Source organism: Canis lupus, chromosome 10, assembly GCF_048164855.1.
Source record: "Canis lupus baileyi chromosome 10, mCanLup2.hap1, whole genome shotgun sequence".
NCBI lineage: Eukaryota > Metazoa > Chordata > Mammalia > Carnivora > Canidae > Canis > Canis lupus.
The window spans coordinates 4,407,090-4,428,120 of NC_132847.1; the positions used below are offsets into that span (position 1 = coordinate 4,407,090).

Below are 21,031 nucleotides of genomic sequence, written 5' to 3' on the forward strand. Positions count from 1 at the left end.
TCACGGAAATAGGGCAGAGGCCATTTCAGGCAAGTTTTTTTTTTTTTTTAAAGATATTTTATTTATTTATTCATAGAGACACACAGAGAGAGAGAGAGGCAGAGACAGAAGCAGGCTCCAAGCAGAGAGCCTGACGTGGGACTCGATTTAGGGTCTCCAGGGTCTCCGGGATCACGCCCTGGGCTGCAGGCGGCGCTAAACCGCTGTGCCACCGGGGCTGCCCTCAGGCAGGGTTTTGAGTCATGGTAAAAAATTGTGGGCTTGTAGTAGTTGCAATGGGGGAGCTACAGGAGCGCTTCATGTAGGAGTGTCATCCTACCTGGTTTATATTTTAAATATAAAATTTATATTTTCTTTATAATATAAAATATAAGCCAGGTTCACTCTGGCTGCTCTCTGCAGAATGGACCATGGGAAAACCAGAGTGGAAGCAGTTAGGGTGGCTGGGATCAGGTTTCTCTTAGTGGCGTTGTGTGCAAGCAATTGCACATTCTCACAACCTCCTTTGACCTTCAAAACAGGAGTTCCATTTTCCTTCTTCATCATCTCCTATAGCACTTACGACTATCATTTAAAACAATATTATATATATTCATGAGATAGGCAGAGACACAGGCAGAGGGAGAAGCCGGCCCCCTGCAGGGAGCTCGATGTGGGATTCTATCCCAGGGCCCCAGGATCAAGACCTGAGCCACCAGGTGCCCCTTATAATCATCATTTGACATCATTTAAGCACAATTGTTTATTGTTTGTCATTCTCCTTTAGGGCGGCCACCTAAAACACAGGCGCTCTGTTAAAATTGCATTTCGGGTAGAATAACTTTTTTTTTTTTTTTTAAACTATATGTGTTCCGGAATATTGCATGGGAAATACTAAAAAACGACTCCTCTTTTGAAATTCAAAGAAACGGGGCATCCTGCATTTCTGTGTGCTAAACCTAGCAACTCTACCCCGGCTAGAATGTGAGCTCGGTGAGGGCAGGAGGCACGTCTGTCTGTCCGGTCCCCTCCTGTACCCGGGGTGCAGCCCAGCGCCTGCCGGGCACAGAGCGGAAGCCCGCACCGGCTCACGGCGTGAAGTAACGAAGGATTTAAGGAAAGAATGAGTGACTGAATAAAAGGACGCACGGGATCCCCTCCGTGCGGCGGGGTGTGGGCGGAGGACGCGGAGACCGGAGAGGACCGACAGAATTGGCCCGGCGCGGGGTGAGGGAAGCACGGCAGGGGCCGGCTTCGGCCGGGCGGCGAGGGGCCGCCGACGCGCTGAGGTCACCGGCGCCCGCGGCCCCCGTGACGTCATCACGCCCGCGCTCTCCGCTCCGCCGGGACGAGTGGCGCCGCCGCCTCCTCGGCTGCTGTGACGGGGGCTCTCTGGTGACCCTGGCCCAGAGCAGGCTGCCTGCGGAGCGGAGCGGGCCGGGCCCGGCAGCGGCCCTCTGTCCCTGTCATTGACCGCCAGCGCGCAGGCCTGGCCGCTCCGCCGCGGGGAGAACTCCTCAGGGCCATGTCCAGGCCGAGCAGCGTCTCCCCGCGGCCGCCGGCTCCTGGTGGCGGCGGGGGCGGCCCAGCTCCGTGCGGCCCGGGGGGCGGGGGCCGGGCTAAGGGGCTGAAGGACATTCGTATAGACGAGGAGGTGAAGATCGCGGTCAATATCGCTCTGGAGCGCTTCCGGTACGGGGACCAGAGAGGTGAGGTTCCCGACCGGGCCCGCCGGCTGCTCCGCCTCCCGCGAAGCCGCGACCCGGCGTGTGAAGGGGCTGCCTCAGGGGGTGGGGGAGGGAAGACCTGGGCGCCCCCTGCCCCCCGGCCCACTGCAGCCGGCCTCCGCGGCGGGTGGGCGGGAGGCGCTACGCGGGGGAGCGCTCCCTGGGATGCGCGGCGTCAGGCGGCTCCGCAGGCTTGAGGCGCTTGCCGGGCACTCCTGAGAAGGTGGGAAGCGTCGGGCTGCCCCCTTGCAGGAGGCGGTTCTTTCCCTAGAGAGGGCTGGAGGCAGCTTGGGGCGTCTAAGCCACAGTTTTTAGATATTGGTAAAAACTGGTTTTGGTAGATTAAACGTCTTTCACGCCTCTTAAGGGTCGGCTCCTTGTCTTGCGTCGTGCCGTGCAGAACCCTCAGCCAACCCGCGGGGACCAGTGCCCATTCATTTTCTTGCCTAAGTAGGGGACTCTTCTAGCCCAGAACAGGCAGTGACTTGGACGGAGTGAACTTAGATTAAACAGAGCCTCACTAATATGTAACAACAAATCCAGTCTAAGATAGTGAAATATGAATTCTGTGCAGTTTTGCAAGCAAAGACAGTGTGATGTTGAGCATTCATAATGCTTGAGCATACCTCAGCACGGGAGGAGATGAACCGTTTGTTAATGATGCAAGTTAAGGACTGAATTAAAATAGTAAAACACATTCATCAGTCTGTCATCATACCAAAAGAAGATTTCAGCACAAATAAGAGGAGTAATCTTTGGTGAACATTAGAATCCTCTATCACGTTTAGATTTAATTTTTATTAATATGGTAACTCTGGCAGACATTCAATTTTATTGAAATAATATCTGCTTTTCATACAAAATATAAATTTGATTATATGCTTATATGATTTTCTTTTTTTTAGAGCTTTTTAAAATTTTTATTTAAATTTATTTTTTTTAAAGATTTTATTTATTCATAAGAGACACAGATAGAGAGGCAGAGGCTTAGGCAGAGGGAGAAAGCCTCAGGCTCGGCACAGGAACCCTGATGTGGGACTTGATCCCAGGACCCCAGGATCAGGGCCTGAGCCAAAGGCAGATGCTCAACCACTGAGCCACCCAGGTACCCCATATTTTATTTAAATGTAATTTGCCAACATATAGTATAACACCCAGTGCTCATCCCATCAAGTGCCCTCTTTAGTGCCCTCACCCAGTTACCTATCCCCCAACACCCTCCCCTTCTGCAACCCATTTTTCCCAGAGTGGAGTTTCTCAGGTGGGGGGGAGGGGTAGACAGGGAGAGAGGGAGAGAATCTTAAGCAGGCTCTATGCCCATCAAGAAACCCTACTTGGGGCTGGATCTCACAACCCTAAGATCATGAGGGGAGCAGAAATCAAGATTTTTTTTCATTTTTTATATCTATGTTTGTATATTGAGGCACCTTGAAAGATAATTGTATATTCCCATTTTTTTTTTTTTTTTTTTAATGTAGAAATGGAATTTCCTTCTTCTTTGACCAGCACTGAAAGAGCCTTTATTCATCGATTGAGTCAGTCTCTTGGTTTGGTCTCTAAAAGCAAAGGGTAAGCTGATAGCTTTTCTTATTTAAAAAGAATTATTTACCAAAAAAAGAGAGAAATGTTTCTCACTCCATTTAAGGAGTTATTGTTTTAGATTCATGTCCTTAATTATATTGTTTGTAGATAAATTGATTAGTATCTATACCAAACTCAGCTCTTTCCTTTTCCTGGTATCCTGCCCTTTTTTGTTTTTCCTTAGGGGTAAAAAAAATTTTTAAATGCAAGGAAATAGTTTAAAAGTTGAAATTGCTTGCTTGAGGAAATGTTTTCTTTTTTCATAGAAACTAAATCTCCTTTTTTAAAAAGGATAGATAGACTAAAGATAATAAGTATGATTATCTACAGAAGTATTTCTTTTAATGTTACTGTACTATAGTGGTAACTGTAGAATACATAATCATTGTTTTCTTTCTTACCAGCTCAAGAATCTGATAATTAGAAATGGCTAAATACAATGGACCAGGAAGAAACAGCATATGTTTTTTTGAGGGCCACTGACCCCTAACGGAAAAAAGTCATTTGAACCATCCAAATTGAAGAACTCTAAAATTATGTGGAACAATTTCATTTTGGGAATAAGGGTGCTAGGATTGATACATAGCAAGGTTTCTTAATATTGGCACTATTAACATTTTGAACTGGATAATTATTGTGGAGGGCTGTCTTGTGTATTGTAGCATATCTGACCTTACCCAGTAGTACCTCCACCTGCAAAACCAAAAATGTCTTTAGACATTGCCAAAATGTTCTGTGGGGAGCAGAATTTCCAGTGAGGAGGGAAAGAAAGATAAAATTTCAGCTTAGCAGGGTTTAGGTTAAGAAGAGAGATAATAGGGCAGCCCGGATGGTTCAGAGGTTTAGTGCCGCCTTCAGCCCAGGGCCTGATCCTGGAGACCTGGGATCGAGTCCCGCGTCGGGCTCTCTGTGTGGAATCTGCTTCTCCCTCTGCCGGTGTCTCTGTCCCTCTCTCTGTGTGTGTCCTAAGATGAAAGTATCTGATGTAGGATTGTCTGGCATTTGAATGCCTACAGGGATACATAACTAAGATGAGGTTTAGCTTAGGTGAATGTGGATTTTGAACATCACTAAGGCCAGTGCTGGAAGCAGTGGTAGGTTTTGAGCATGCACATATCATGGTCTTCAGGGTAAGTTAAATACTGTCCTTGCAGATGAAGAGTACAGTGCCATAATCCTTTATCCAAAAACACCTGGAACAAGTACACTTCGAGATTCAGATTTTAGAAAAATTTTAGAGTATATTTTATATAATACCCCTCATAAGGTAGACCTCACCTTTGATTACAATATTTCTGCTGGAAAATGTGAATATTCACAGTAAGAACTGAATACTGGAAATAGTCTCATGTCAATGTAATCAGGCTTTCTTGCCAAATAAAGTTGCTGCCTTTAACCTTAAAAATAAAACTGGCAGTTATTTTACCAGCAAGAGATGGATTTCTTTGGAAATAGTTATAGTCTGCAACAAGTGAGCTACTACAAAACCATTTGCAAGTCCATCACACAAAAGAGAAGAATATTCTTTTTTGAAGAAGGAGGAGGAAGTTGGAGGGGTTGTTTTGAACAAAAGTGCATTGGAGAAAAGCAAGAAGGATGATAATGGTTTCTCATTGACTAGGTTGCTGAAGTGGTTGATTTCTTGTAAAAAATGCAACGTACATCTTTCCTGTTGGGGCCTGTAATTGAAGCTCTTTTCCTTTTCTTTTTTTTTTTTTTAGAGTGAGAGAGTGGGGCTCTCTTGGGGCCAAGGGAGAGGGAGATAGAGAATCTTTTTTTTTTTTTTTTTCTTAAAGATTTTATTTATTTACTCATGAGAGACACAAAGAGAGAGGCAGAGACAGAAGCAGGCTCCATGCAGGGAGCCCGATGTAGGACTTAATCCCGGAACTGCAGGATCACGACCCGAGCTAAAGGCAGAGCTCATCCTCTGAGCCACTGACGCATCCTGGGAGATAGAGAATTTTAAGCAGTCTCCACACTCAGCGTGAAGCCCAACACAGGGCTCTTAGGGCTTGATCTCACAACCCTGAGATCACGACCTGAGCTGAAATCAAGAGTCGGACACTTAACAGAATGAACCACCCAGATGCCCCCAAGCTTCTCTCCTCTTGAGGAGTCTCCAGTTGGGTCTGTAATTGATGTGAGTAGTTTGGCTTTCCATACCAGCCTCCCTTTTTGGCATCCCTGGTCCACTTGAGTGAGGTTTCCCCTTATTAATTTTCACATTCCAAACTGAAAAAATTGTGCAGTTTTCATTGACATTTGGGGTTAAGAGTTACAGATAACAAGTTGTAGGTCCTTGTTAGAAAGCATCTGTTGTAAAGGCCCAGTTCTGTAGCTACATAGTTTCATTTTATTTTGTTTTGTTGTATTTATTTGTTTATTTATTTAAAAAATTTTATTTATTCATGAGAGACACAGAGAGGGAGAGGCAGAGAGACATAGGCAGAGGGAGAAGCAGGCTCCCCTTGGGGAGCCTGTTGTGGGACTCAATCCCAGGACCCCTGTATCACGACCTGAGCCCAAGGTAGACGCTCAACCACTGAGCCGCCCAGGCAGCCCTTTTTTTTTTTTTTTTTTTAAAGATTTTGTTTTGTTTTATTTAAATTCAATTTGCTAACATATAACACCCAGTGCTCATCCCATCAAGTGCCCTCCTTAGTGTCCATCACCCAGTCATCTCATGTAACTACATCATTTCTATGGTTAAATGGATTTTGAATTCTGAAGTGTTAACTTGGAAATGACCATTAGAAATTACCTTAGTGGGGCAGCCTGGGTGGCTCAGCGGGTTAGCGCCACCTTCGGCCCAGGGCGTGATCCTGGAAACTCGGGATCGAGTCCCACATCCGGCTTCGTGCATGGAGCCTGCTTCTCTCTCTTGCCTGTGTCTCTGCCCACCGCCCCCCCCCCCCCCCCCGTGTCTCATGAATAAATAAATAAAATCTTTAAAAAAAAGAAATTACCCTTAGAAAAGCAGTCCATTAGAATGGACTACCTCTTCTTCTGTCCAGTAGCATGATTGTTTCTCCAGAACTTGAAACCTGGGGAAGGAGAGAGGGCAAGATAGAAGTTATCAGGACAAAATAAGGTGGGCAAGGAAACACTGAAGAGACAGAGAAGAATAAATATGTTAAGGAAAGTCCAGGCAACCTTGCATTCTCATCTAGTCCCTAGTACCTATTTCTCATGCTCTACAAACCTTCTTAGGAAATGTCTTAGCACTTTCCCTCTCCTCTTTATCTTTTATTAGAGATAGCACGTTGTTTATCTAGTGGTCTTTGTGATTTTTCAAATCCCTTTCCTTCTTTTCACGTAATTGAAGAACTTGGCTATAGTTGTCACATCCTTTCTTTTCACTTATATGAGAATTTTTACCTGACTTACATTTTCATGGGTTTTTCTGTTCACCATGAATAAAGGATTTTTTTTTCACTGCCTACCATAAATTCATTAACTTAGTGAGTTAGTTATCCTGCTTTTTTCTTTTGTACCTAATATCATGGTTCCTTAATATGTATTTGGGAGAGAGCCTGGTGTGGAGGAAGAGGCAGGAAACTTGGATTTGACTCTCAGTGTCTCCTTGCCTCATTATCTAGCTTTGGTCATGGCCCTTAACTTTTCCACATCATGCAGCTAGTTTCTAGTTAATTTTGCTTTGAAAAGGAGTTTCTTAACATTTTTCTTCAAAGAATAGTTACACTTTGGAAGGAAAATGTAATGAGATCTCAATGTGTTAGTGGCACACATGTCTGCGTATTGGATATTTTTCATGCTCACAACAAGACAAAAATTTTACCAATCCTTTCACTAATCTTTTTATCATTTACCAGTGTCACTGTGGTGCTGAATGTGGTAGGAATGAGCTCTAAGAGGCACAATTAGGATCTTTTACTAAAATGTAAAAACTATCAAGTTTATTATATCTTTCTGCCCCACCATCTGTGTTCAAAATGAATTCAGTAAATTTTAAATGGTAATGGCTAAGTACTCACACATGCTTACTATGAGTTATTTTTGTACATAAATGCTATGTTATTAGTAGGCAGCTTATGTTAGGAAAATTTGAATCTGATCCATTTTAGTTGTGAGCTTGTTTTACTGCTTTGTTATCCCAGCTTCTAGCGTAATGCCTAGCATACAATAGGTGCTTAATATATGATGAATGATTGAATGAATGAGTGAATGAAATAAAATGAGTTAAAGGTGAAATACAGCAAAACTTTCCCAAGATAATTTTCAAGAAAATTAAAGCTTCTTGGAACTGACAGAAATAGTAGAGATTTTTAAATCAACTTGTATACAGTGTCAGAGAAATAAAATGATTCTTGATTACATAGCTGCTTAGTTGAACACAAGCCTCCCGGCTCTTAGCTTTAGTGCTCATTTCAGCACTTCTTGCCTTCTGTAGTTAAGTTTTATGAAGTAAATGGTATAGAAGGGGAGTGAATGATGGAGTCCATAAAGACTGTGCTGAATTTTCAGAAAGATTCATGGGAAAAGAACCTATTGCAGAGATCATGTTTAGAATCCAGTAATTCTTACTTCATGGAAATAACTGAAATTCCTCAGATCAGGATAAATATAGTTATTTCATCTTTATCCCATAAGTTGAAGATCACTAAATACTTGTTAAGGGCTAGATGACAGTACTGAACGCTTATGATCCATTAAAGCATTCCATAAAAAGTTTCCAGAAATTAAAAATCTTGGTAAATCAAAAGCCTCACCACTTAGGAAGGCTCAGCTAAAACTGTATAGGTTAATCTCCAGTTTTACATTGTTTTTACAGTGAAAATATTGTTGAAAAAATTTAAATCTAATGAAAATTAAGAAAAGCGTACATGTACTTTTAATTCTATTTGTGGTTTTGTTCCTCATTTCTGTAATATGATAGTGACATTAACCAATGATAAAATATTTTATGAACTGCTTTAGGTAGCTGTTTAAAAATGAGTGATTTTTTTTCCAGACTGTATAATAATAGCTTTTATTAATACTTACTTTGTAACAGATGTTCCTTATAGGAATAATTCTTTGAGGCAGGTATTATGATTATCTTAGGCTCAGAACTAATAAATACTTTGCTTATAGTCCCAGAGCAAATATGTGATAGAGCTAGGATTCAAACCCAGGTTGGTATGCTTTTAGAGCCTGAGCACTTTGCCAGTAATGTATCGTACTAGATTATAGACGTGCATTATTAAATTAGTCAAAGCACGTTTGAGGACTTTCTGTATGTATAAAATTGTACCTAGTACTCTTAGAGCTACAAAAGTCAGAAAAGACCTTGTCAATCCTGAGCCATTGGAGAAACAAGTATACCTACATCAAATGATTTGAGAACAGTTATAAATCCTTACTACCTTATAACTAAAAGCTAGAGTCCAAAACCTTGAAAATTTTTTTTCCCCAAGATGCATGTGACAATAGTTATCAGTAATGTGGATTTATGCTTTTTTGGTCCAGCCACTAAGCTTGGTTCTCTTAACAGGTTTTCATGGGATGTACATTACTAGCATACTGTGGAAACGTTCAGTGGGTTGTATTAGTGTGGACAGTGAACCAAAGTTTTTTTGTTATGATTTTTAGATTCTGTTATTCAGATTAGTTTTCTCCCTCTGTATGCTTCCATCTGGTGATGTTTCATCCAGCATGAAGTCTGCTAAGACAAACTTTAAGATTTGGTGGGTAAGTAAGCCATTTTTGAGGTTTAAAAACTGGGTTTACAGCATTTTGAAATTTTAATTGCAAATGATCTTGTGGCCACTTCGGCACCAAACCCCTCTTTATTGATCTTTTTTTTGGATTTTCAGCATCTTCTCCCAAAGCATTTTGAATTTTTTCAATGTTTTGCTTGAGACATGTTTTCTAAGTAGGCATACATCATATGTGAACAAATTGACTGTATATAGTAAATAAATGATTTTTATTAATATTCAGAAAGGGAGCAAATAGATACCTAACTGTGAAGAAGAAAGATGGATCAGAAACAGCTCATGCAATGATGACCTGTAATTTGACTCATAATACAAAACATGCTGTTAGGAGCCTAATTCAAAGATTTCCTGTCACCAATAAAGAGCGTACTGAACTTCTGCCTAAAACAGAAAGAGGAAATGTGTTTGCAGTTGAAGCTGGTATGTATTTTCTGGGGAGCTTCCTTGTCTATCTTATTATTTGATGACTGTTCTTTTACCATTTTAAATTTGTTTAAAAAAACTAAGATGCAATAAGATTTCTCATTTTGAATAACCTGTCAGAAATGAGAAAGAACTATGAAAACTTTGGAATGAAATGCAGTGTTTAGGCATGTGATGAAGTTAGACAAGTCTTTCAGTGTCATCAGTGGTATCTTATCATTTATTGAGTACCTATTGTGTGCTAGACGGTATGTTAACCTCATTAAATAGGGCCCCATAGCAGCCCTCCTAAGGTAAGAATTTCCTCTATTTCAGGGGTGAATAAACAGGTTCAGAGCAGTTAAATAATTTGTTCAAGGTGCTCCACCAGCCACTAAGCCTCAGAGCTGGGATTTGACTCCAGGGTTTGGACTTTCCTATATTATTGCTCTAATGAGTGAGCTTTTGAATTGGAGCTTTAGCTTCTGGTAAAGGACAGAAGTACACTAACTTGCTGAAAGGTAGATACATAATATATTTAGGTCATAAAATGAACTTGTAATTTTATTATTTGGAAAAATAACTTCTTAGAAAATTATTAATTCTCTAAAGCGGCAGATATGCATAATTTCCATTGGAGAATATAGAAAATACATGGCCATAGATGGCAGGGAATTTAAGTTTTAAATACATGTATGCAAAAATGTTTTTTTTTTTTTTAAATGTTTTGAGTTATGTGAAGAATATAAAACACATCATGCCTCTTTTTTATTCCATTCTGCTTGTTAATTAAATGTAGATGCTTGCTAAAGCAGGACCTTATTTTTACACATATTATTCTATTTGATCACATAATCTTATGTATTTAACTTTAAACATATAGAATATTTTTTTCACAATGTGTTTTCATATTGTACCTAGCAGACTTTATAATTCATTGTTTCCTTCTTACAAAATTTTAATTTTCTGTGTTATTGGTAGAAGCAAGCATGAAACTGTTTCTTTTTTTTTTTTTTGAAAACTGTTTCAAGATATTAGAATCACATTTTATTTTAGTAGTTACAAAGGTATTGATTTTTGTTCATTTGTAAGCATTGTGCACCAGAAATATTTTTAGAAATTTGCTTTCTAGTTGATGCCAAAATTTATAACTTGTTTTTTAAAGAGTAGTAAGCATAGGAGTACAGCAGTCGCGTATTGCTTGCTAACTTTATGTAAACTGAGTAGAGAAGAAACACTTCAATGGAATTACGTTGGAAATTACTTATCTTTGTTTTTTCACACTTTTTAAACAATGTTGACCATAATTTTTTTTGTTCTTTTATTCATCTTCAAAGAAAACCGAGAAATGAGCAAAACAAGTGGGCGACTCAACAATGGCATACCTCAGATTCCAGTGAAAAGAGGAGAATCTGAATTTGATTCTTTCAGGCAGTCTCTCCCTGTGTTTGAGAAACAAGAAGAAATTGTTAAAATAATTAAAGAAAATAAAGTAGTTTTGATTGTAGGAGAGACTGGGTCTGGAAAGACTACACAGGTTTGTTTCTTCTTTGTTGTTTATGGAAGAAAAATATTTTGTTGCACAAGATAGTTTTCTATAAAATAGTACATGTATTTTAACAAAGAAAAAACCCTTTTGGTTACTTTAATGGCTACTTTAGAAGTATTACTGGGAGTGCATTTTGAGAATTTGTAGAAAGGAAATGTTTTAAAATATTTATTTTTAAGCTAGCATATTGGGTCTTCATTTAAATAGAAGTAGGGAAGCAGTCCGGGTGGCTCAGGGGTTTAGCACAGCCTTCAGCCTAGGGCCTGATCCTGGGGACCTGGGATCGAGTCCTACGTCAGGACCTGTGTCTCTACCTCTCTCTCTCATGAATAAATAAGTAAAATCTTAAAAAAAAAAAGATTTTACTTATTTATTCATGAGAGACACAGAGTGAGAGAGAGAGAGAGAGAGAGAGGCGGAGACACAGGCAGAGGGAGAAGCAGGCTCCATGCAGGGAGCCGGACGTGGGACTTTTTTTTTTTTTTTTTTTTTTTTTTAATTTTTATTTATTTATGATAGTCACAGAGAGAGAAAGAGAGGCAGAGACACAGGCAGAGGGAGAAGCAGGCTCCATGCACCAGGAGCCCGATGTGGGATTCGATCCCGGGTCTCCAGGATCACGCCCTGAGCCAAAGGCAGGCGCCAAACCGCTGCGCCACCCAGGGATCCCTGGACGTGGGACTTGATCCCAGATCCCAGGACCACGCCCCGGACCAAAGACAGGCACTAAACCGCTAAGCCACCCAGGGGTTCCCTTAAAAAAAAAAAAATAGAAGTGGGGCTGTGATTTGGCATCTTATTTTTTTATTTTTTATTTTTTTTTTGATTTGGCATCTTAAAGGAACACGGTAGTCCTAGTGGTTAGTCTTGTAGCCTCCATGAGCCAGAGCCCTTTTTTTAAAAATGGAGCTAGTAATAGCTCCCATTCTCGGTAAAGTTTAGAGATGTCTATAACGTGCCTATTTGTGTTGTATGTAGCAGCTAAATTAACAACAATATTAATAATAACAAATGTTAATATAAAGTCAACTGTAGACATTGAGGCCTGCGCAGGTCCCAACCTGTCTGTGGTTTGGGGATGCTATCCGTCTCATAAAGCAAAGTAGAGGGTTTGTCTTCTGGGAAGACAAAGTCGTCTTCTTCTCTGAGAAAGCCTCCTACATAATTGACTTTGGCATCTTCTGGGAATAGAGAGGCAGGGATTGAGGCCTCCTGAGTCTGGGTTGTCAGCTGAGATAGAGAAGGCAGTGCTTTATAACCAGAAAGTCCAGAGTTGGGTGTAGTTACCTCCAGGACTCATTACTGTTAACCCAGCCAGGGCTTCATGACAGTTGTAAAAGTGGATTCCTTAATATTAAAATAATAATAATACAGTTTCAAAAAAAATAAAGTTGACTGTAGAATGGAATTAATATGACAGGTTTGACTTGGATGTTTAGTATCAAAGTACTTCATTATGAAGTTTCCTTCATTGGGTTTCAGATTGGAAGTAAGTATTGGTAGAGTGATTTGACCTTATTTTTGTTCTTTACATGGTCACATGTTAAAATAGTAAAATTACTTTGATTTTGATAGAGGTTCAGATACAATAGTCGATATGATTTTACATTTTTTCTTTTATGGACACATGAATTTGCTTTTGATGATTGCTTAATATTTCCTATGGTTATATTGGTTGGTGTAATAAACCTAGTCCATACGTAAGGCCTTTGAAGGACTTAGCCAGATTTACAGAAGTAAAACTATCCCTAAAACTTGAAGCTTTAAAATTAAATAATTAAAAACCGAATGAAATTTTTATCTGAGCACAATATGTAAGATTTTTCTTTATTTTTTCATTTGTTTTTAAACATTTTATTCATTTATTCATGAGAGACACAGAAAGAGAGAGAGACAGAGACACAGGCAGAGGGAGAAGCAGGCTCCATGCAGAGAGCCTGACGTGGGACTGGGATCACGCCCTGAGCCGAAGGCAGCGCTAAACCGCTTAGCCACCTGGGCTTCCCTAAGATTTTTCTTTAGTGTGAGTCCTTTTATGATTGAAATTCCATAGAGTCATCCTAGAGAATCTGTTCAGTTGTTGTTTTAGTATTAGAGGAAGTTTTCCTTTTTTTTTTTTTAATTTTTAATTAATTAATTAATTAATTAATTAATTAATGATAGTCACAGAGAGAGAGAGAGGCAGAGACATAGGCAGAGGGAGAAGCAGGCTCCATGCACCAGGAACCCGATGTGGGATTCGATCCCGGGTCTCCAGGATTGCGCCCTGGGCCAAAGGCAGGCGCCAAACCGCTGCGCCATCCAGGGATCCCAAGAGGAAGTTTTGCCAGTAGGTTTTAATTGTATGAGTTTTAATTATATTTATTTATTTTTATTTTAAAATTTATTTTTAAAAAGATTTTATTTATTTATTCATGAGAGACACAGAAAGAGAGAGAGGCAGAGATGGAGGCAGAGGGAGAAGCAGGCTCTCTGGATTCGATCCCGGGTCTCCAGGATCACGACCTGAGCCAAAGGCAGATGCTTTAACCGCTGAGCCACCCAGGCATCCCATATATTTAAGAGATTATAAGCACTTTCTTTGGCGGCATATATGCTGAACAGAGATTATGAAAGTTTTGATAAATATTTTCACAGTTATGTTTATTGTTTTATTAGATATGAAGATATTTGAGAATTTAATTAGAAATGAATTATTTGCTTTTCAAGAAGTAACTATTAATCTAATGGATTTACACTTAAATGATTGCATCTTTTTGAGGAGTTAAAGTACTGATGTGTCTGTTTTATGAAATATAAATGTAACAGAATTTAAAGTTCATATCATTAGCCAGTTTCATCTTGCCCTTAGTAGCATTAGGAAGTTAATTACCTTTTGCATTTTCATGTTCATTGTTTATGTTCATGTAAAGTTCAAACATTATGGAAAATGGTACATAGAGAGTGAAAGATTTCTAATTCTCTCGCTGCTCTTCATGCATTTTTTTTTAGAAACTTGGTAGTATATATTTCTGTTATACAAAAAATTTTTTTTGCACCTTTGTTTTTCGTTCTCTTTAGAGGATTGATACTGTTTTTTTTTTTTTTTAAACAAACATGAAATAATACTGTACATTTTGCATCTTTTTTCGCTTAATAGATACTGGATATTTTTCAGTAGCTAGAGATATAACTCATTTTTAAACAACTTTATAGTATTCCTGAAGATTTTCCAACAACAATAATAAAAAATGACAGTTTACTATGTGCTCAATTTTTGAGTTCTCTTTTTAAACCTCAATGACCTCAAGGCATGTGGGCTTTTTATTATCTTTTTGCAGTTAAGGAATAAAAACTGGAATTTACAGATGTTAATCTGTCCAAATTCTCATAGCTAGGAAATGGCAGAGCAAGGATCTTATTCTTGTATTGTACTTTTTAATATATTTAAAAATATTTTATTTATTTATTCATGAGAGACACAGAGAGAGAGGCAGAGATACAGGGAGAGGGAGAGGCAGGCTCCCCACAGGGGCCCTGATGTGGGACTCGTTCCCAGGACCCCAGGATCACACCCTGCGCTCAACCACTGAGCCACCGAGGTGTTCCTGTACTTTATAACATTGTATTCTACTATTTCTTTGCTAATTTATGGGAGTGTTTTAATTAATTAATTAATTAATTTATTTATTTTACTTTATTTATGATAGGCACACAGTGAGGAAGAGAGAGAGAGAGAGAGAGGCAGAGACACAGACAGAGGGAGAAGCAGGCTCCATGCAGGGAGCCTGACGTGGGACTCGATCCCGGGTGTCCAGGATCGCGCCCTGGGCCAAAGGCAGGCGCTAAACCGCTGCGCCACCCAGGGATCCCTATGGGAGTGTTTTAATAGGATAAATTCCTAGGAGTGGAAATGCTTGGTTAAGAATATGGCAGTTAAATTTTAGCTAGATTAACTAGTTATTGTCTATTAACTCAAAAAAGAGTTGTATTAAAATGGGATTGAAAGTATTAAAAGTGGGATCCCTGGGTGGCGCAGCGGTTTGGCGCCTGCCTTTGGCCCAGGGCGCGATCCTGGAGACCCGGGATCGAATCCCACATCGGGCTCCCGGTGCATGGAGCCTGCTTCTCCCTCTGCCTGTGTCTCTGCCTCTCTCTCTCACTGTGTGCCTATCATTAAAAAAAAAAAAAAAAAAAAGTATTAAAAGTTCCCGTTTCTCTGAAGCTTAGGCAGTAGTGATTTACCTTTACTAATCTGATAAATAATGTTTTAATTTGCATTTCTTTGCTTCTTAGAGAGTTGAAGATCTTTTCATTTTTGTTTATTCTCTATATTCTGTGAGTTGCTTGTTTATATCTCATTTTTCATTTAGCTTAAGCATTTTGGATTTTTTTTCACAGCGCTTTATATATTATAAATGCCTGTTGACTGTTAGATATCCTAAAAATCATTTGTCTTTTGTTTGATTTTTAAAGTTTTGCTTATGATGACTTGTGTATTAGTTTTACATTTTTATTTAGACAAATCTGTCAGTCTTCTTTTCAGGGCTTTGAGCCATGCTACCCCAAGAGTAAGAGCATTTTCCTCTAAATATTTTATTTAGTATTTTTGTATTAAAGTTTTAAAAATCCATCTGGAATTCTAAGATACCATATCAAGTAGGAATTTTACTGTTTCCTCATGTTACTATCTGGTTGTTCCAATGTAATTTTTATTTAATTATCCTTTCCCCCTTCAGTTAGGGTACTGCTTTTGATCAAGTACTAAGTTTCTATAATACCTGGGTCTATTTCTGGAATTTTTGTTATATCTTTACTTACCTATTTTTGCGTCAAGATTCCTCTTTTTGCTTTTTGTAGTTTTACAACGTGTAGCATAGTATTCCTCTTTATTATCTTCTCTTTTTAATTATTTCTTAATTTGTGTTCATGTACACTTCCGGATAAACTAGTTGAGTTAAAAAAAAATCCTAGAGGCTAAGACATACATGAAATGGTGTTCACTCTCACTCATAGTTAAAGAAATGAAATCAAAAAGAACAATTACACTGTTTAGCTATCAGATTGGTAGGAATTAAAAAATTGATGATATCCAGTGTTTGTGTAAGTGTTTGGCAAACAGCATCTTTTTTTTTTTTTTTTTTCCAACATCTTCTTCATTGGTAGAAGTATAAATTGTTTTGGAGGGCAGTTTGATAATATTTCTGTCCAAATTAAATTTATATACTCTTTGATCTGATGTATATATATGATACATATATATATATGTCATATATATTTTTTTTGCAAAAATCTGTGAAGATAGGTATTCATTGTAGCACTTTTAAAAAAAAAGATTTTATTTATTTATTCATGAGAGACAGAGAGAGAGAGGAAGAGACATAGGCAGAGAGAGAAGCAGGCTTCATGCAGGGAGCCCCATGCGAGACTCCAGGATCACGCCCTGGGCTGAGGGAAGCACTCAATCCCTGAGCCACCCAGGCATCCCTTTTGTAGAACTTTTTTTTTGCTAATATAACAACCTTTTTTTCTTAAAAAAAAAGTTTTTTTTATTGGAGTTCAAATTGCCAACATATAGCATAACACCCAGTGCTCATCCCACATGTAGCACTTTTTAAAATAGCAAACAGTAGCATCAAGAATAACCGGAAAAGCTGGAGATTACTTATTTAATGTGATATTTGTTAAATTATAGCACATCTATAGGATGGAATATGCAGCAGAATGGATTAGGTAGATCTGAGTGTTAAGTGAACTCTGCAAATTATCAAAATTAAGTACAGTAATCACTTCATGTGAATAAAAACTGTTTATATATCAAATATTCTAGATTGTGTAAACACTTTTTCCCTGAAAGAGTTAATAAGAAATAGTAGTTACTTTTTTGAAAAGTATTGGTAGTCATAGAGTGGGAAAGATTTACTTTTTCTTTTAAGTCCTCCTGACCTGTTTGAATTGAATATAGAAAGTTTTCTACAGTCCTAATATTAGGCTTTTTGTTTTCTTTATGTTTTTCACTATTTCAAAAATTCCAGTGGAGTTATCATTGTTGTTTCATTGGTTTTATAGACTAATTTGGGAAGAATTGACATTTTTGCATTGTTGATTATTTCCACTCAAGATTTCTTTGTTCAGTTTATATTTTTTAGTTGTAATTTATAGTCTTCTTTGTGTAAGCCTTAACTATTTCTTTTTTTCTTTTTTTTTTAATTTTTATTTATGATAGTCACACAGAGAGAGAGAGAGAGGCAGAGACATAGGCAGAGGGAGAAGCAGGCTCCATGCACCAGGAGCCTGACGTGGGATTCGATCCCGGGTCTCCAGGATCGCGCCCTGGGCCAAAGGCAGGCGCCAAACCACTGTGCCACCCAGGGATCCCGCCTTAACTATTTCTATATGAATTTTTTCCCCTTATTTTATCTTAGAGTAAGAGGGTGGGGGAGGGGCAGAGAGGGAGAGAATTTAAGCAGGTTCCACCCTCACAGTGGAGCCAGACAATGGTGCTTGATCTCATAACCCTGTGATCATGACCTGAGCCAAAATCAAGAGTTGAATGCTTAGCCAACTGAGCCACCCAGGTGCCCTGTATATGAATTTGTTTTTAATATTTTAGTTTCTTTTGTGAATGAGATCTTTTAAAATTGCATTTCCTTGTTGACTGTTAGAAGTTACGTGAAAGTTGTTGATTTTATGATTATTTTGTGGTAGAACATGTCTCAGAACTTTTTTAGTTCCCATAGTTTTTCCATTGTGGTTGACTTGGACCTTCTGGGTGTATAATCATCTCATCTGACAAGACTTTAAAACTTCCATTTCAGATTCCTCAGTTCCTTTTAGATGATTGCTTTAAAAATGGTATCCCCTGCCGTATATTTTGTACCCAGCCAAGACGGTTAGCGGCAATTGCCGTGGCTGAAAGAGTTGCTGCAGAGAGAAGGGAAAGAATTGGTCAAACAATTGGATATCAGATCCGATTAGAAAGCAGGTAATGCTGGTTCTCCTGTAGCCTATCTTTGATTGTTCTTTGAAAAGACTGATGTTTATATTGCACTAAATACGGAGAATATTAGTTGAAAATTTGATGATTATTTTACTCTAGGTAAGTCTTTGATAAGATATTGAGGTCATGATTGAACTTAGTACAGTTTTTGAATACATAGTAGAAAGAGTTGGGCCATAGATAGAAATCCTATTTCATAGTTTTTGATCAAATACAAGTTATTTCACCTTGTTGAACCTCGGTTTTCTCATCTATAAAATGGGGCCAATAAAAGCAGCTAGAGCCCAGGTTTGATGTGATGTTTATAGTAAATAAATGGTAATAACTGAATTGATTATTAGTGGTGGTACTAGTAGTACTTTCTTAATAGTAGTACTGTTTCTTTGCTCTCTATAATTTGCATGTAGTAATTCAAAAAGCTGTTCATTTATGATACACTTTTTTCAAGCAAAAGGTGTTCAGGGTTTTTTAAAAAAAATCTATTTATGATTTCTTAACAAAATAATGACTTAATTATTAAAGGGCTGTTAGTAATAAAAATCTTTTACAAGGTTGTCAGGTATGAAATATATATTTCACATGACTTGGGTCATAAAGCATACATACCAGTTCACCACTATATTAGTAACTTTAACCTTTATTAAAGTATGTATGAGACTAACATTTAATGTGATCATGTTTTCATTACATATAAGAGTTGTAATTGTGTTCTTTAATTTTTTTAAAAAGGGTTTCTCCAAAGACACTTCTGACATTTTGCACTAACGGGGTTTTACTTCGTACATTGATGGCAGGAGATAGTACATTGTCTACTGTGACACATGTTATTGTGGTAAGAATATTGCTGAGTTTACCATATACAATTCAGATTGCTTAAAACTTTGAATATGTAATGAGATTTTTGGGATAGGATGTGCATGAGAACCAATTTTTTTGAACAGCTATTATAATTAAGTTACTTTTTATTGCCTATAATTATTATAAATACTTGTGTTAAGTAGAGATATTTTTACTATGAGGTTTTATAACGGCAAATAAAGAAAGTAAGTAAGTTTTCTAAAAGTGATTTTTATATGGGAAAATGATACATGTACTTAGTGTTCCCCAGAACGGTGAAAGTTTTCTTTTTCCTCTGTGCTTAGTCATCTGATTCCTCCTTTAGCTAATATGTATTTCCCAGTCTTAGGGGTACACTTTATAGTCATTTTTAAATTTTATTTTTATTTTTAGTTTTTTTTTTTTTTTAAGATTTTATTTATTTGAGAGAGAGAGAGAGAGAGAGAGAAAGAGCAGGGGTAGGAAGAGAAGTAGACTCCTTGCTGAGCATGGAACACAGTGTTGGGGCTGGAGCCCGATATGGGGCTGGATCCCAGAACCCTGGGATTATCACCTGAGCCGAAGGCTGACACTGAACCAACTGAGCCACCCAGGCACCTAATATAGTCATTTAACTTCATAGTTACGCTGCTCAATTAGGTAGCTGCTGATGAAGTAGATGAATTACCACCTCATTAAAAAATTCTAAGGTTTTATCCAGTTAGTGTCAGAAAAGAATTAGATTAAGTTGTATAAGCTTGCAATAAGCGGCTTTTGGAAACGTACTACTTCTGTGCATTCAAACCAAAGGGTGCACCTGTACTCTGATGTTAACTGAAACATATGTGTTTTTAAGGATTTTATTTATTTGACAGAGAGAGTGAGTACACAAGCAGGGGGTGCAGCAGGCAGAAGGAGAGGGAGAGGCACAGGCTGATCAAGAAGCCTGATGTGTGGCTCAATTCCAAGACCCTGGGATCATGACCTGAGCTGAAGGCAGACACTTAACTGACTGAGACACCCAGGCGCCCCTAACTGAAGCATATTTAAATAAATTTTATATTTATTAAAAGTACATTAAATTAGACTCCATTAATTCAGAATTGGTTGTAGTTTGTGTGTCTTTTATCTTGTCTAAGAAGCAGTGTTCTGTTACCCACAGTGAGTTGTTAATGTCTGATAGTTTCTGAATTGTCCATAATACAAAATTTTCATGAGTCCTGACTGGCCTTGTTCACATTTAATTAGTAGAAAACCTAGCAGCTCCATAATTTTAAAGACTTAGTCATCCATGTTTTAACCATTCCATCATTTTATTTTTGTTCACTACAGGATGAAGTACATGAAAGGGATCGATTTAGTGACTTTTTACTTACAAAGTTGAGAGATCTGTTGCAAAAGCACCCAACTTTGAAACTTATTCTTTCTAGTGCTGCCTTGGATGTGAATCTTTTTATAAGATATTTTGGAAGTTGTCCAGTGATATATAGTAAGTTAAATGATCAGATTTCTTTTAGGATTTTTATGAAAGTATACTTTTTGGCATGATTATATTTACTGTAATTGGAATTGGGGAATGTTCTGAAGTAGAATGTCTGAAAACTTTGTTTTCTGTGTGGTATGCCTCATCATTCATTTCTCTGTATTTTCATCTTTTCCTTTTCCATCCATACTTTTTGGTATTATGTTGTGAGGACAGTTCTTCAGTTGTAAAAGAAAATGTGCTTTATTTTCATTTCCATAGCCTCCTTTATTTTATTATTTATTTATATATTTTTTAATAGACATGCTGCAATTTTATTTTTAAGATACTACTTATTTTAAAGAGCGAACGAGAGAGAGCACAAGCAGGGCAGAGAGAGGGAAGAAGCAGACTCCCCCCTGAGCAGGGAGCCCCACGGGTTTGATCCCAGGGCTCCGAGATTATGACCTGAGCCAAAGGCAGATGCTTAACCAACTGAGCCACCCAGGTGTCCCTCATGTCTTCCTTTTTTTTTTTTTTTTAAATTTTTTTATTTTTTATTTTTATTTATTTATGATAGTCACACACAGAGAGAAAGAGAGAGGCAGAGACATAGGCAGAGGGAGAAGCAGGCTCCATGCACCGGGAGCCCGACGTGGGATTCGATCCCGAATCTCCAGGATCGCGCCCTGGGCCAAAGGCAGGCGCCGAACCGCTGCGCCACCCAGGGATCCCCATGTCTTCCTTTAATTCTGTCTTACAGCTTCCTTTTTTTTTTTTTTTTTTTAAAGATTTTTAAAATTTATTCATGAG

The 21,031-nt window shown here is 38.4% G+C and overlaps 1 protein-coding gene across 5 annotated transcripts in view; it reads left to right on the plus strand.

The window, feature by feature from the left end:
• Positions 1-1,316: 1,316 nt before the first annotated feature.
• Positions 1,317-21,031, plus strand: part of YTHDC2 (YTH N6-methyladenosine RNA binding protein C2) — a 77,140-nt gene continuing 57,425 nt past the window's right edge. For 4 of the 5 annotated variants that reach the window (XR_012037667.1, XR_012037668.1, XM_072840583.1 and 1 more), the window contains exons 1-7: positions 1,317-1,688; positions 3,185-3,275; positions 9,234-9,430; positions 10,750-10,949; positions 17,759-17,925; positions 18,670-18,772; positions 20,089-20,245. Coding sequence is in view for 3 of the 5 variants with exons in the window: in XM_072840583.1 (XP_072696684.1) it covers positions 1,505-1,688; positions 3,185-3,275; positions 9,234-9,430; positions 10,750-10,949; positions 17,759-17,925; positions 18,670-18,772; positions 20,089-20,245 (1,099 nt within the window). In the remaining 2 variants the exon portion in view is untranslated. The remainder of the gene's footprint in view (positions 1,689-3,184; positions 3,276-9,233; positions 9,431-10,749; positions 10,950-17,758; positions 17,926-18,669; positions 18,773-20,088; positions 20,246-21,031) is intronic. The other variant, XM_072840584.1, reaches the window with a different exon arrangement.